The sequence below is a fragment of the Apium graveolens genome, chromosome 8, assembly GCF_009905375.1.
Source record: "Apium graveolens cultivar Ventura chromosome 8, ASM990537v1, whole genome shotgun sequence".
Lineage (NCBI taxonomy): Eukaryota > Viridiplantae > Streptophyta > Magnoliopsida > Apiales > Apiaceae > Apium > Apium graveolens.
In genome coordinates, this window is record NC_133654.1 from 7,508,889 (window position 1) to 7,525,258 (window position 16,370).

A 16,370-nucleotide genomic window follows, 5' to 3' on the forward strand; every position below is an offset into this window, starting at 1 on the left:
TCATGAGATGAAGTGGTACATGTGGGATGAACCATATATGTTTAGGCAAGGAGCTGACCAAATCATCAGGAGATGTATTCCGTATAACAAAATGGGGGGGGGATCTTGTGAGACTGTCATTCGACTATTTATGGAGGCCACTATGGTGGAGAGAAGACAACAGCTCGTGTCCTTCAAGCGGGATTCTTTTGGTCTATACATTGTTTAAGGATGCACATCACTTTGTTTTGAAGTGTGATCGATGCCAGCGTGTGGGTAATATGTCCAAGTGGGATGATATGCCTCTTACTGTGCTTCTCGAAGTTGAGGTCTTCGATGTTTGAGTAATTGACTTCATGGGGCCATTTGTCTCATCTTGCAATAATCAGTATATCTTGTTGGCGGTCGGTTATGTGTCGAAATGGGTTGAAGTTAAGGCTTTGCCGACAAATGATGCAAAGGTAGTGCTTAATTTTCTTTATAAGCAGATATTCACACGATTTGGGACTCTAAGAGTTATAATCAGTGATGAGGATCGTATTTTTACAATCACAAGTTCACTGCCATGATGCAAAGGTATAATGTGAATCATCGCATCGCTACAGCCTATCATCCTCAGACTAATGGTCAAGCTGAGGTGCCTAACAGAGAGATCAAGCATATTCTAGAGAAAGTTGTGTGTCCATCAAGGAAGGACTGGTCTTTGAAGCTTGATGAAGCTGTTTGGGCATATAGAACAACATACAAGACTCCATTGGGAAAATCGCCATTTCAGTTGGTTTATGGTAAGGGGTGTCGTTTACCTATGGAGCTCGAACATAAAGCGTATTGGGCTTTGAAGAAGTTGAACCTTGATCTGGATGCAGCTGGTAAGAAAAGAATGCTTCAATTGAATGAACTCAACGAATTTCAGCTTCAAGCGTATGAAAACAACAAAATATACAAGGAGAAAGTCAAGAGGTGGCATGATAGGGGTCTAGTTCTCAAGTCATTTATGTCGGGACAATAAGTTCTGTTATTTAACTCTCGTCTCCGTCTTTTTTCTGGAAAATTAAAGTCGAGATGGTCCGGACCTTTCATAATCAAAACTGTGTTTTCGCATGAAGCTGTGGAGATTTTTGAGAATGATCCAGGTCAATCGTTCAAAGTAAATGGTCAGAGGTTGAAGCACTACTATAGGGATACGACAAACCATAAGGTGGTTAGCGCCATTTTATTGTCTACTTGATCTCCAGATTCTACGGCAAGCTAACGACGTAAACCAAGTGCTTCTTGGGAGGCAACCCAAGTTTGTTGTATATTAGTAGGTAGAGAAAGCAGAAAGAAAAAAATAAAACATAAAAAAATGAGAAAAAAAGAAAAATTCAGGGCCAACTACAGTATCACGGCACGCCCGCGCTGTGGAGTCGGGCGGCCGCGCTGAAATTCTAGAAACTGTGCGCGCCCGCGCTACCTGGCGGGGCGGTCGCGCTGAAATGTCAGTAGTAGCTCGCGGGCGCGCTGGGTCCCTGTGTTCGAAAAAAAAATATAAGACAGAATAAGTGCAAATTCAGAAATTTTAATACAAAATCAATTCCCACCCGAATTTTACTCTTCCACATCCCAAATTTCCCTCTCCAAATCAAACCCATTATTCCCATTATTCCCATAATCAATTCCAACTCCTTTTCCATAACTAATTCTCTCCCAATCTCCTATATATACATACACTTATACACAAACTTCTCCTTCACTTCTCAAATTCTCAAAATCAAATCTCACTCAAGCATTTATCTCTTATTCTCTCTTATTCAATCTCAATGGCACCCAAAAGATAAAAAAACTCAAGTAAGCAGCAATACCAATGATTCTTCGAGTGCAGGTGGTATGAGGTCTAGATTTTCAACTCTCGAGGCTGAGGCAGAGTATGTGAGGCTGCTGTCGAAGCCTATGGCCAAGGAGCGTGGTTTTCTGCCATTTGAGAAAGATGGTAAGTTATTGGAGATGATCTTGGAGATGGGTTGGGTTGCTTTTTGCGAGACACCCGCTGTTGTGCCCATGAGTGTGGTACATGAGTTCTACGCGAATGCTAAGGCGGAGAAGAACGGTTTCACGGTGGTTAGGGGGATGACGGTGGAGTACTGTGCTGAGGCTATTCGTAGGGCGATTGAACAGCCCGAGAGGAGGCCTAATCAGGAGAACTGGAATGTGAAGACTCCAGAGGAGTTTAACTTGGATTTGATTGTTGCTACACTGTGTGTGCCTAAGACTCATCGGAAGTTCAAGAAGGGCACGAATGAGTATGCCACGTTCCCTGCTTCGTACATGAGCAGGTTTGCACGTGCATGGAATTGTTTTATTTATGCTAACATCATGCCATCTTCTCACATGAATGAGATTACTGTGGAGCGTGTGCGTTTGCTGTGGGGTATTCTTCAGGGAGACTATGCGGATCTTGGGATGGTTATTCATCAGGGTATTCTAGGTTCTTGCGAGGGAGTATTATGGGTTCGATACCCTATGCATCAATTGTGACAAAGTTGTGTGTGGCGGTTGGCGTTCATTGGCCCGCACATGAGCAGCTGCAGCTCCCGAGTGTCCTGATTGATAATTCAATGCTATTGAATATGACAGAGTGGTATGGTGGGAAGCCCGATCCTAAGGGGCTTGGATATTCTTATTACCATCTGCCAGGTGGAAGGCCAGCTGCTTAGGCATATGCTGGTGGTACGGCCCAGGTGAGCAAGGCAGCATGGAGAGCAGAGTTGGGAGAGACTGGTCCTTCGGGGTCGCAGCAGCAGTAGCAGGAGGAAGCACAGGGCAGTGCTGGTTTGAGTACGATGCAGTATAGGTGTTTAGCTAGGATGATGGATGCGATGCATGACATCCATAGCATGTTTGCACATGACCTCACCCAGGCGTTGAGGACTGCATTCACAACCACAAGAGTTGACATCCAGTGGCCAGTATTCGGTGAGGATTATGTGTATCTGCCTCCAAACACTCCTGACGCTCCACCCCTTGAGGGTGATGGCCCTGATTCTGATTAGGTACGCCTGATTACTTGCTATTACCTTCACTGAGGACAATGGATATATTAAGTTTGGGGGTAGTAGTTAAGGATTATGTGTTTTGTGTGAGTCGCATATACTTTGCATATTCATGCTAGTTTAGTTTATTTAGTTGCATATTTGCCATGTAGTAGTTTTTTTTTGTTTTTTGTAGTTTTTATGATAGTTTGTTTCATATAGTTTCATGCATTTACATAATAACATGATCCCTTAGATAATTTTTCTGATTAATTTGTGATATTGATGCTAGTGTAGTGATGTTAAGTCTTGTCGAGTTGATTGCATGCTAGAGACAATTGTATTTCACTAAGTCTTATAGGTTGTTTGAGGGCTAGATCATGGTCATGGTTTAGTTGTTTGTCGAAGTTTAATCGCTTGTTTATATTTAGAATTTAGAATATTCTCTTAATGATAAATTAACATGGATATTTAAAATTGGAGAAAATTGGATTTCATTGCTAGTTGTTGTGGCTAGGTGTCAAATGGTTAGTAGCCAGCTCATTTTATATGAGTAGTCTAGTGTTGAACAAGATGGAGCGAAATGCACTCGTTCAGAAATTTGTGGAAAAAAAAGAAAGAAAAAAAAGAAAAAAAAAAAGAAAGAAAAAAAATATGTGTTTATGCATAATTGATCACAAGTGGGCTCTTTAATACTCGAGTTATTAAGTTCTTAGGGGACTTTGTGCCGAGTGACCTAAGGATTTTATAGTCTGGGATCCACTAACCTAACGCTCGCTACATGGGTATTATTGTATTAGTTTTTTATGGAACTCACTCATTGCACAGTCAAATTAGCATATTTGTGTTGTTGTTGTGTTGTGAATAAAAGCATGAATCCATGTAAAACTCCGATATAAGAATTGAAGTGTTATAAGTTATTTTGAGTTTAGCTTTTATTCTATTTATAACCTTGTGATTGCTTTGATGAGTAGTGAGTCATGATTATTGATTTAGCTACGATAGTATATCTGTAAGCATTTGCACATATGTAGTTTCTGGCTTGTAAGTTGAGTTGTGGGGCTTGATTGATCTTTATGCGAATAACTGCATTTGTTGAGATGTTGCTTGTTGATTGGTTTAGTTATTCTATAGGGATCGTTGCATTCATATCGTTGCATTCATGCATTTTTATTTCTTGTTCTTTGAGTCTGTTTATGCTTGAGGACAAGCGTCGATTCAAGTTTGGGGGTATGTTGAGTGGCATTTATGACACTTTATAATGTCTGTAAAGCTTTGAATTGATGATTTGTACTCAAGTTGTTAGTGTTTTAACGTGTTTTTGTAGTGTTTTGTATTTCAAGCATTTATCAGGAATCCAGGTGAATTGGCATTGTTTTGATACTAATATGGTGCTAGGAATGTGTCGGGAAGATTGCTCGCGAAAAGACAAGCTCAAACCAACAAGAAAAGAAGAAGTCAGAAATTTCTCCAGAGAGACGGTGCGCCCGCGCTATAGTAGCGCGGGGCCGCGCTCAAAGAGCAGAATGTCAGCGCGCCCGCGCAGGTGAAGCGCGCGCTCGCGCTAGGTCGGGAAAATTAAATCTTATTTCTTCTGGAATTTTGATCCGTTGGACTTCTATTCTGCATGGGCTGCTATATAAACATATTTTATGTTTGTTTTTCATAATAAGACGTACCAGAGCTTAAGGAGAAGGCGTAAGAAGACCGTAGATCACAATTTAACCACGACGAAGAAGATCTGGTTTATACTTGAGATTCTTTGTTTTAAGTTGTAACTTCGGATGCTAGTTTTCTTATTCGTGAACCTATACTTTTATTTCGTAGTTGGTTTATTATTTATTCAGTATAAAGACTATATTTATTATATCATGCTTTCATCATAACCCACATTGATGATGAGTCCGATTATGGGCTAATCGTTATCGTGGGGTTCTAACAGATTTATTTATGGATTTCTTTAGTTAATTCATTTCGATGCCTTAGTGTGTGGTGATTGTATGATAATCTAGTATTGGTTGTGCTTATTCGTCTTATAGCGTCGCGAACTTATAAGATAGTGTGTTAAATTTTAATGAAGCGAAAGTGAATTTAAGGGTTTAGAACTTGCCATGCTAGCATAGGTTCATGTATTTATATGTATGATTCGTAGGTAATTTTAACCATCTTACTTGCCCTATGTAATCGCGATAGATAACTTGTGCATTAAACCGTTATGTTGTCAAATTCTATAGACATATAGGGTCTCAATATAATTAGGTGTCTATTCAGCTTCTATCTTTTTTGTGGATGTCTGGTAGTATGGTATTCGTACAACGAAAGTTGGCATTTATCAGTTTCACGTTATCTGATTAGTGTCATCACCATTACATGATAAGGTTAAGAACGGAAAGGCTATTGAATGAAGTATTTAATGAAGTTAGAATCCCATATTTGTGTCATATAGTATTCAACTCTCTTTAATCTTAGTTAATGTTCTTTAGTATAATCCCTTAGTTAATCTTAGTTTTAAACAACCTCAAATTGTTATTCATCTTAGCATTGGATAATAACCATACCATTGTTGCATAAATACATTGATTGAAATTAACTTAAACCAGTCCCTGTGGGAACGAACTAGAATTAATTCTATATTACTTGCGATCGCGTATACTTGCGTGAATATTAGCGCGTGTTTCAGCCCTAACAGTAACATCAATAAAAAGTGGAAGCCTTGAGTAATAATTGGTAAAGTTATTTCTTAAATGTGATATATGTCAACAAGAGACGTCAAATTAATTCAAAATCAGAGAATTGACAAGTGTGCATGTGTTATTTACAAATGATATGCAAGTCATAATTGATTGCATGTGAGTGATATGATCATTACGAGAAGTAATGACAATAGGATCATCCCTGAAAATCTTGATGAGATTGAAAAGTTTTGATTTGAAGATTACAATCTTTGTGACTTTAAAAGTCTTGGATGATACATGTCACATGTTGGTGATGTGAATCTTGAAGAGAATAACGAAGCTAAAGTTTTCATAGCTAGAATGGATTTATATTTATCCAAGCGTAGATGAACAATGATCTCTCAAGAAGGATTGCAAGTCTGTTGTACTTTTTAAAATTGTACAAAAATCAGACATAGGCTACAAAGTTGGTAAACTAAGTAGATGCATGAGTACAATAAAAATTGGTCACTTGGAAGTGATTACAATGGGATTTAAGGGGTATGATATGTGCTCGTGAGCTTGGACTGCAATACGAAAGATATCTAATTGTACTATATGAATATAGTATGTAAATTAGATTTGACTTTAAGAAATTAAAAGTCATTAGAGAATACATTTCACACTTAGCAGTCGTGTAATGGAAATGCTAGCCTTAGCTCGATTCATGATGGAATACGAGTCTGGTGCATAAATAAATGCAGTTAGAAGGCTGAATAGCCACTTTATAAGGATATTCCTAAATGACAAGGAAAACGTGTCTTCAATATGCATAGATTGTGTAATCAATATGCAAATTGGGAGATCACATTGTTGTGCATGCAATGGTATGTCTCACATCTATTATGAGGACATAATACCATTAAATAACTATTCTCAAGAAGAATTATCATGATTGACTATGTAAAGATGTAAAGTCAAATGATAATGTTTGGATCTACTAACCAGATAGTTAAACTGAGTGAATCTGTTTAATCCAAGGGAATCTAGTTAGACCTAGAGATAGTTGTAAAATCATCGAGAGGAATGGGCCTTGCCTATTGTTTAACGGCATCATGGTGGACACCCAACCTTGCTGACTGGAGATGCCAAGAACTTGGTACAATGGGACAACTAAATCACGATGACCAAATCACTATGGGGGTAACCCCTGGCCTATTTCTATGATGATAAAATAGTGAGACCCGTAAGGTACGAGGTTAAGCTTTATGCTTTTAATGATCTTTGACGAATGCATGGATTTCAAGTTTGAATACATGGAATTCGGTTGAGTAAACACGGGTTACTCTCTAAGATAAAGATCACCTATGTGAGAAAGAAGTGGGGCCGCTTCAAAGGAGAGGTATAACTCTTTAGAAACTCTTGCAGAACCAGGACAATGTTCCAGGGCCAAAATGGACATAATCATGAGAAATGAATGAGTCAGGAAAGATATAGTGATAAGTATATCATTGTTTACACAAACGGTCGAACAGTTCAAGGACATCGCGTCATACTGTCTACCAGTAAAGTCGATATACTTATTCGAGCGAAGGTTCAAGGAGCATTCTTTACCTATCGTATGCTATATCTGACCGCCGGAACTATCACCAAGTCAAGCTCCGCGGCTGTCTGTCTATGTGGTGCGTGCTACTGGACCATCAATCTCACTTGTGGGGGATTGTTGGACGAACTTAGTAATTTAGACTAAGTTGTGAATCATTTTGAGACTCTATATGAGTGAGACACATTATGTGATAGTGGTGTGTATTTATTGGAACGTTTTCTCCTCTTCGAGGGGATTCCAACGCATATTTACACGCTCAAAATGAGTAAAATGTGAATGAGAACTGATCTTCCAAAGTATGACCTTTTAATGTGAAAAGTGGGTTTTGTACCACATCGAGGGTAGCACAAACCTTTTCCTTGATTTTTCTTATAAATACCATGTACCACATCGAAAAGAAATACAAGTCCTTTCAAGCCTCTCTTTATATATAGAGTCTTAGGGCACCAGTTTTATAAAGTCGAGAAAATAAGAGCAGTCCCTTTAATTCTCAGTCTCTTCAGTCTTAAATTTTCCAAATATTCCGGTGATAGTTCTCGGGCTCAGTTCAATTTCGCTGAGAGTATTTTCGATTTATCGATAATACTAGTATCTCATTTTATCCGGGGCAAAATTGCTTTAAGGAGACAGTTTTCTGGACTCGAGATTAAATCCAATCTCTGTTTATTTTCTCAAACCCTTTTCCTAATTTAATTGTTAACTCTTATATGTTTATGTGATTTAAGAATTAGCAATGTTCTTGTGAATTAGTTATATATTCAATATATATAATAATGTCTATATCATACAAGATTGATAACACTTTTAGCTGAACATCTTGAAGGCCGTCTCAGATGGCACTCATGAACGTGCAGACTGTCCATTATGGTGAGGCTCTCCTTCGTTAAATAAGAATCATGATAAGTTGATCAAAAATTTAAATATGCAGTGAGTGTTGGAATTAATGCACTTTCACATTCATGTATCTCTAGTATTTTCTAGTAAGATATGTTTTAATTATATGTTCATGAATATAGTAATCTGATCATCAGAAATTCATTAAATCTGATATCTACAAATATTCTAGAAACATCTGTAAGGACATATATATTACATTGTACTTCTTTAGCATGAATATATATAAAAATCACAAGTTTCATATAGATATCAAGAGCTCTGCAATAGCAACTCAATAAAATTCCTACAAATTGGTATCACAACAGTGTTTCGATTCCAATCTGGGATTGAAATAAGAAGTTAAATATGACATCTACTTCAGTTCCAGTGGTGAGTCTCAGTCATCAATAACACCCTTCTTCGATGGTGAAGATTATGACTACTGAAAGATAAAAATGAAGACTATTCTACGGGCTGAAGGCTTGTGGAATATCGTGGAGAAAGGCTTTGCAGAACCTGCTAACGAGGCTAGCTTGACAGAAGCATAATTAAAGAAAATTGAAGCATTTCGTCGCCAAGATGCCAGAGCACTAAGCAACCTTCATATGGGTGTCAAGGATTTCAAGGGCAACTACGGTAAAAGAAGCATGGGAAATCCTCGAGGCTGAATTTTATGGAGATGAGAATGTGAGAAGTATCAATCTTTAAGCTTTTAAAAAAGATTTCCAGAATCTAAAAATGAAGGATTCTGAAAATATTCAAAGTTATCATGCTCGAGTAATGGAAATTGTGAACCAAATGAGAACTTATGGTGATGATATATTTGACCAACATGTTGTGGAGAAAATCTTGATCAGTTTGACGGACAAGTATGAAAATATCGTTGCTGTTATTGAAGAAACTAAATATCTCACCAAGTTGTCAGTGAAAGAATTGATGGGTTCTCTTCAAGCACATGAAAAGAGAAGATTTAAACAAACGGAGCAAACAGAGAATGCATTTCAGTCAAATACAAAGGTGAAGGCGCAACCATTTACAAGGAAGGGTGGTTACAATCAGGAGCATAAAAAGGCTGATTGGAGGAAAAAGAATGAATATTTTAACAGCAACAAGAAGGTAGATAACAATGACAGAGGTGCAAGCTTTAACTCTAAACTATTCTGCAAAATTTGCAAAAAGACTAATCATATGACATCTAAATGCTGGTTTAAGGGGAAACCACAATGTCATTATGTAATAGATTTGGTCATCTCGAGAAAGATTGCAGATTTAAATTTCAGGAAAGAGCAAATTTTACTAAAGAAAAGGTGGAATAACAAAGAGGAAGATTGTTTATATTATGCGTGTCATTCTAGTCACCATGAAGATAATAATGTTTGGTTCCTCGATAGTGACTGCATCAATCATATGTCTGAAAATGAAAATATTTTTGTGCACCTGGATACTACAGTAAATCCAAAGGTGAGAATAGGAAATGGGACAGTAGGTCAAGCTAAAGGCAAAGGCACGATTGTTGTCAAAACAAAATCTGGTGTAAAATATATCCATGATGTTCTTCTTGTTCCAGATTTGAAAGAAAATTTGTTAAGTGTTGGACAACTTCTGGAGTATGGTTATTGTCTTGTTTTTGAAGATAACTTTTGCGAGATTTTTGACAAGAACAACAACAATCAGGCCATTGCTGAAGTAATAATGGAGAGCAATAGAAACTTTCCTATAACATTTGACTACAAAGCTTTAAAGGCTGATGTTGTTGAAGAGTCATGGCTTTGGCATAAAAGATTTTGTCACCTGAACTTTCAGGGATTAAAGCTTCTCAAGCAAAGAAACATGGTGGATGGACTACCAGAATTATAACGTAAGATGGATCCTTGTGAAGGTTGTATCATGGGAAAACATCACAAAATTCCATTTCCTAAAGGGAATTTATGGAGAGCTAGGGAACGTCTAGAGCTTATACATACCGATATTTGTCGCCCAATGAAGACTCCTTCTCTGAGACAACAAAGACACTTTATCATTTTTATTGACGATTTCACAAGAATGACTTGGATTTACTTTTTGAAGGAGAAGTCAGAAGCTTTCACTGTCTTCAAGAGATTTAAAGCTCTTATAGAAAAACAATATGGTTCTAGTATAAAGTGCATTCGAAGCGATAGAGGAGGAGAATATACATCTAAAGAATTTGAAGAAGAATACTGCAAAGACGAAGGAATTTGCAAGCAACTAACAGCTGGATATAGTCCGCAGCAAAACGAAGTTGCAGAGAGGAAAAATAGAATAATTGTTGAAATGGGCAGATCCATGATGAATGAAAAAGGGCTGCCAAAAAGGTTTTGGGCAGAAGCTACAAACACGGATGTATATATCCTTAATAGGTGTCCCACGAAAGTTGTACAGAACATGACACCTTTGGAAGCATGGAGTGGTGAAAAACCTTCTATAAGTCATTTTAAAATTTATGGTTGTGTTTGTTATGCCCATAATCCTGCACAGAAGCGTACTAAATTAGATGATAAAAGTACAAAATGCATTTTTATCGGATATACTCTTGAGACTAAAGGATATAGGCTTTATAATGTCAAAACTAACAAACTGATTGTTAGTAGAGATATTTTATTTGATGAAAAAGCAGCCTGGGATTGGAGAGAAAAACAAGAAGACCATATCAGTCATCCTAATTCCTCAATAATAAGTGAAGAATGTGAAGAAAGTGATGAAAGAGAAGTACAAGCTCATACATCAGAATCTGGATCCGAGGATGATAATGAATCTCCACCAAGAAAATGGAGGCGATTAAGCGACATCTATCAGACCTGTAATTTTGTAGTTGGTGAACCAGAAACCTTTGAAGAAGCAGTGAAGCATGACGTATGGCAGCAAGCAATGGAAGAAGAGATGCATATGATTGAGAAAAATTAAACATGGGAACTGGTACACAAGCCTGAAGGAAGAGAAATTATCGGGCTAAAATGGATTTACAAGACTAAGTTAAATCAAAATGGAGAAATACAGAAATATAAGGCGAGACTAGTCGCTAAAGGTTTCACTCAAAAGGCTGGTATTGATTTTTCAGAGACATTCTCACCTGTGGCAAGGCTAGAAACTATAAGAACCTTGATTGCTCTTGCAGCACAAAAGAGATGGAAAATTTTTCAGCTTGATGTTAAGTCGGCCTTCTTAAACGGAAAGCTGGATGAGGACAATTATGTTGAGCAGCCGCAAGGTTTCTTGGTAGAAGGGGGAGAAAATAAAGTATTAAAACTCAAAAAGGCCCCTTATGATCTAAAACAATCGCCTCGAACTTGGTACAAATAAATTGATACTTACTTCTTAAAAAATGGATTTCAAAGAAGTACGAGTGAGGCAACCTTGTATGTAAAGAAAAATGGAAGCAATATTCTGATTGTTTGTCTCTATGTAGATGATCTCATCTATACATAAGACAATGATACAAGGCTTTAAAGAACACATGATGAAGGCATATGAGATGAGTGATTTAGGGCTGCTTCACTACTTTTTGGGTGTCGAAGTAACTAAAAAACCAGAAGGGATTTTGTCTCACAAAAGAGGTATGCAAAAAGTATTCTTGAAAAATTTAATATGTCAAATTGCAAGCATGTTTCTACACCATTAGTTGTTAGTGAAAAGTTATCAAAAGATGATGGTACATCAAGGGTTGACAACTCTCTCTATAGAAGTTTAGTTGGTAGCTTGTTGTATCTTACCGCCACAAGGCCTGACATCATGTTTGCTGCTACTTTACTATCACGATTTATGCAAAATCCTAGTCAAATTCACTTTAGAGCAGCAAAAAGAATTTTAAGATACTTGCAAGGAACTCTGGACTATGGCATCTATTACAAGGCTGGAGAAAATTTAAATCTGATTGCTTACTCGGATAGTGATTGGGCTAGAAGTATTGATGACATGAAAAGTACCTCAGGGTATGCATTTTTACGAGGTACAAACATCTGTTCTTGGCTGTCAAAAAAGCAAAAGGTTGTTGCGCAATCATCAGCAGAAGCTGAGTATGTAGCAGCAGGAAAGGCAACCACTTAAGTTATTTGGCTAAGAAGAATTCTTGAAGATATTGGCGAGAAGCAAAAGGAAGCAACTATTTTGTTCTGTGATGATAAATCTGCCATCTCTATTGCAAAGAATCCAGTATGTCACGAAAGAACAAAACATATAGCAATCAATTATCATTTCATCCGGGATGTAGTTGAAGAAGGCGAAATTAGACTACAGTATTGCAAGTCTCAAGAACAACTCGCTGATATTTTTACAAAAGCCCTCCCCAAAGAGAAGTTATGTTATCCACGAGATCGCATTGGAGTTGTCAAACAAGTGCATTAAGGGGGAGTGTTGGAATTAATGCACTTTCACATTCATGTATCTCTAGTATTTTCTAGTAAAATTTGTTTTAATTATATGTTCATGAACATAGTAATCTGATAATCAGGAATTTATTGAATCTGATATCTACAAATATTCTAGAAACATCTGTAAGGACATATATATTACATTGTACTTCTTCAGCATGAATATATATAAAAATCACAAGTTTCATATAGATATCAAGAGCTATGCATAGCAACTCAATAAAATTCCTACAGTGAGTTTGGTTATTGATATTGAAGTTGAATATATATATATATATGATGAGTTTTGGTGATTGAAATTGATGTAAAATGTCATGAGTTTGGATATGTTGTCCGTGTAGGAATTCGGACAAATCTGGGCAATCATATTCATCTCAGCATTCTCGAGTGTCTGCCCTTACGAGAAAGAATATTAATCATCATTATGGGTTTCTCGTTAAGGGCTGAAAGTGAAAGGATCATTATATTCAATGTGACAAAGGGCTTTCGTTATATATTTTCTGGTAAGGAAGGCAAATGAAGGTACTTCCAAATGATATCCAGAGATCTCTTTGTCAATTTTTTTAATAATTAAAAAAAAATCAATATTTTATAAGTTAGGTGATTGGAGTTCATCCCAAATCTAACAAGTTTATGAGAAGTAATAAATCTTAATTAGACAGATTTTTGTTAAAGATTAGTATTGGCTATTGAATTCGGAGGGTTTCCGCATTAAATTTGTGGAATGAGTAATAAATTTGAATACGTAGGAATGTTTAAATTGAATATCATTTCATAGAAATATTTCCAATCGTCTTTAAATTGAACATCATTTCCTGGGAATGTTTGAGACCATTAAATTTGAATACATATTTCTATTCAACAACGTAAATATTAGGGCATTAGCTTCTTTCACAGTACAAAAAAAATATTCTCTTTGAATACTATGTTTCTCATGTCCTTTCCATTCTTGTATCTTCTTTTTCTGTGGTCCAAATAGGAATGTTCTTGCTGTCTGCACAGTAGGTCCATTCACTACATGTTGACATGAAATGAAGAAGGGTTCGGGAAACCGGCCTCAAGTATCTGATCAGATAATGTGTCCAGAGAAATTACCAGTATAATTTTCAGGGACCGGATCCGAGTCTAGACTCCAAGGAATATCAGGCAGTGAACCTGGAAAAAGATTTTCTTGGTCCAGAATATTGTTACCGAATGGTAAAGTGGATGCATCCGGATTCACATTCCACCCCGACTCTGTTGGTAGAGGTGGTAATGGACTATTTTGTTGTTCCATATTCTGAGGAATTAAATTTGAAGTGGTGGATTCCGGATACAAGTTTGTGTATGGTTCCTCAGAGGGTAATGGTGGAAGAGAATCTTCCTGAGTAATAAGGGGATAATTGGCCATATTCGGATCCGTGTTCCACGGTGAAGTTGTTGGAGGCATAGAATTCATAGTATGATTGTTAGTGAAAATCTGCTCCATCTCAATATTGTCAAGTATCTCTGAGGCCAAAGATTGCAGAGATTCCAGAGAACTTTGTTGATCATAGGAAGTGCCAATGTGCCTTGAAGAGGGATAATCAATTTCGCTCGTCCCACGATTTGTTTGTTGTTGAGGGATGCTGTTGATGAAATTATTCTCTTCAGTTTCTAATTCTGGAAAAGAATTATTCACATAGAATCCTGTTAAATGAGGCAATGAGGGTTCTTCCATATGATCTTTGGATTCTAGAAATGGTGGCAATGAAGAATCTTGTGCATAACTTTCGACATTAAAAGTTGGGATTGTCGGCACTGCAGATTCTTGATGATTAAAATCATTTATCTTTGTCTAATTACTTCCCGTAGAAACGATTTCAGGTCTTTTCGAACCGCCAAAGAGAAGTGATTTTCCATCATTAGCAATTCGTAGTCCCATAAATGCACTATTACTAGTGCTTGAGCTTGTTCCATGATTATCAGAATTGTTACTCCATGACCTCTTATTAGAAGTGCTCAACAATATGTTTCTCTCAACATCACCATAATCTTGGAAGCTTTTATTCACCTCAGTCCTTCGGCTATGCCGATTGTGCATATTTTTAGTGCTGAGGGCATGCAAAGAAGATACATCAAAACACCAGTAAGATGGCGGTGCTAGACGGATACTAGAGGCACCAATCCCCGTTCTTATTCCGTAAAGCAAGGAATTACTTGAAGAAGACATGGGAAGATGATTTCCCAGGGAAGAGCCATACATATGTGGTGCCTTTATGTACTCCGTTGCTGCGTTCAATCCCTGAAAGTCCCGTTCCTCTTGGGATTTCTTCAAGCATATACGATATTTCTGCACAATTTCAATTCATATCAGTCATCTTGAAGGCAAATGCCTTGAGAAATGAATGGTTTTGAAGTAGCCAGCTAGAGACTAGAGAGATTGATTAAGTAAAGAACAGGAAGAAAGACTCGGAATTTTGAAGAGACCATAGAAATGCATGAAATATATATAACTACTGGAGTACGAAGAGTGGGGTCCGGAGTTATTGATTTTGATGCGAGATATATTTCACATTAATAAATATTTATGTCATGAATTATCTTGAATCCTTAATGTAAGATTAGATATTAATCAGACAGATTCTCACTCGTGTGCACAATTTATTAGGAATTCTAATGAAATCATAGATTTCTTCCAATCAATGCAGTAAATTCTTTAACATATTTTTAAAATTGGATGAAAATACAATAAAATACCTGCAAATGGCTAGCAACATTTTCCCTCGTAAGTCCTGGTTCATTCATCGCTTCGACAATTTTTTTTTGGAAAAGCCCCTACACGTACATGAAAAACAGCGTGGTTACAAAATTGAAGTGCGCGTATGAATTAAGCAGTGAAATCAAAGCAATTCTCATTTGATAGTGGTAAGCAAATCTTGTGCAGGAGACAGTTGAGTGAGGAAACGAAACAAGTAAAAAATAATAGTAACAAGTAAACTTACTGTCCTCTCCCATTTGTGCAATGGCATCCACGAATTTCCGATGCATTTCACTTGTCCAAATAAATCTTTTTTTCCTTGGAACATTAGATTCATCTTCACCGTCATCGAGTGCTTCACTCGAACTCTCTTCACGTTCTTTCCTTTTTCTGTTCTCTCTTGTCTGAATTGTTTCGTCACCTGAATATGTATTTGCTCTATTACTCGTGTCACCCACAATGTTAGTAGCATCTTCACTGACGGTCACTGCCTCAGTGCTACGTTTTTCGTACAGTTTCTCCATATTCTTTACACTCAAATATCCTTCACAAAACATAAATGTCACGGATATAATAAGCATCGCACAAAGAATTAAAAGAAAAATATAATTGCATTTATATGTATACGATTGTGACCAAAAATATTAGTCAAAACTATTTACCAACCAATTTAGTAGAGCGGTAGGAATATACCAGCCAATTTTATATGCGGTCTGAAATGACAACATATGCGCATAAATTTACAGATATTTTCGAAAAATGCAATTCTGTATAATCCATAAGCCCCTCACAAATGAGAGAAGATGTAAGATAGATATGTTAATCAGTAACAAATGTGACAGAAAGGATACCTTGATTTCTAAAAAGACAAGAAGAATGCACAAGTTTATACTTCGTTCAAATGGTTTTAGACTAACTTATAAACTTGACTTGAATACTTGATAAACAAAGAAGCATGTGTAATCTATATATAACCTGTGCAAGCGTCTGTATTTGGATTTTGTTTACTCTACTGTACCAGATTCTTCAAAATAATCTAAAAGTTGTATAACTTTAAAAAAAATCCGAAAACAAAAGGAAGAAGGTTTTTCTTAAAATGCATTGTTTAATGAAAACAGTACCTGCTCGAATCTGTTTATGGTA

General features: G+C 36.9%; 2 protein-coding genes across 2 annotated transcripts; both read left to right on the plus strand.

Annotated features, from left to right (window-relative positions):
- Positions 1-8,861: 8,861 nt before the first annotated feature.
- Positions 8,862-9,980, plus strand: LOC141679213 (uncharacterized). The gene has a single exon (XM_074485721.1). It carries the CDS (start codon positions 8,862-8,864, stop codon positions 9,978-9,980), a length of 1,119 nt encoding a protein of 372 aa, XP_074341822.1.
- A 1,067-nt stretch (positions 9,981-11,047) lies between these two features.
- LOC141679214 (secreted RxLR effector protein 161-like) lies at positions 11,048-12,185 on the plus strand. Its single transcript, XM_074485722.1, has 4 exons — positions 11,048-11,057; positions 11,200-11,357; positions 11,548-11,695; positions 11,761-12,185. Exons 1-4 carry the CDS (start codon positions 11,048-11,050, stop codon positions 12,183-12,185), a joined length of 741 nt encoding a protein of 246 aa, XP_074341823.1.
- The last annotated feature ends 4,185 nt before the right edge of the window (positions 12,186-16,370 follow it).

Coding starts and splice junctions, on each gene's coding strand:
- LOC141679214 (XM_074485722.1), top strand. Junction 11,358..11,547: donor AGCAGCCGCAAGGTTTCTTG/GTAGAAGGGGGA, acceptor GTCTCTATGTAG/ATGATCTCATCTATACATAA. Junction 11,696..11,760: donor GATTTTGTCTCACAAAAGAG/GTATGCAAAAAG, acceptor CTACACCATTAG/TTGTTAGTGAAAAGTTATCA.
- LOC141679213 (XM_074485721.1), top strand. CDS start 8,862: ATGAAGGATTCTGAAAATATTCAAAGTTATCATGCTCGAGTAATGGAA.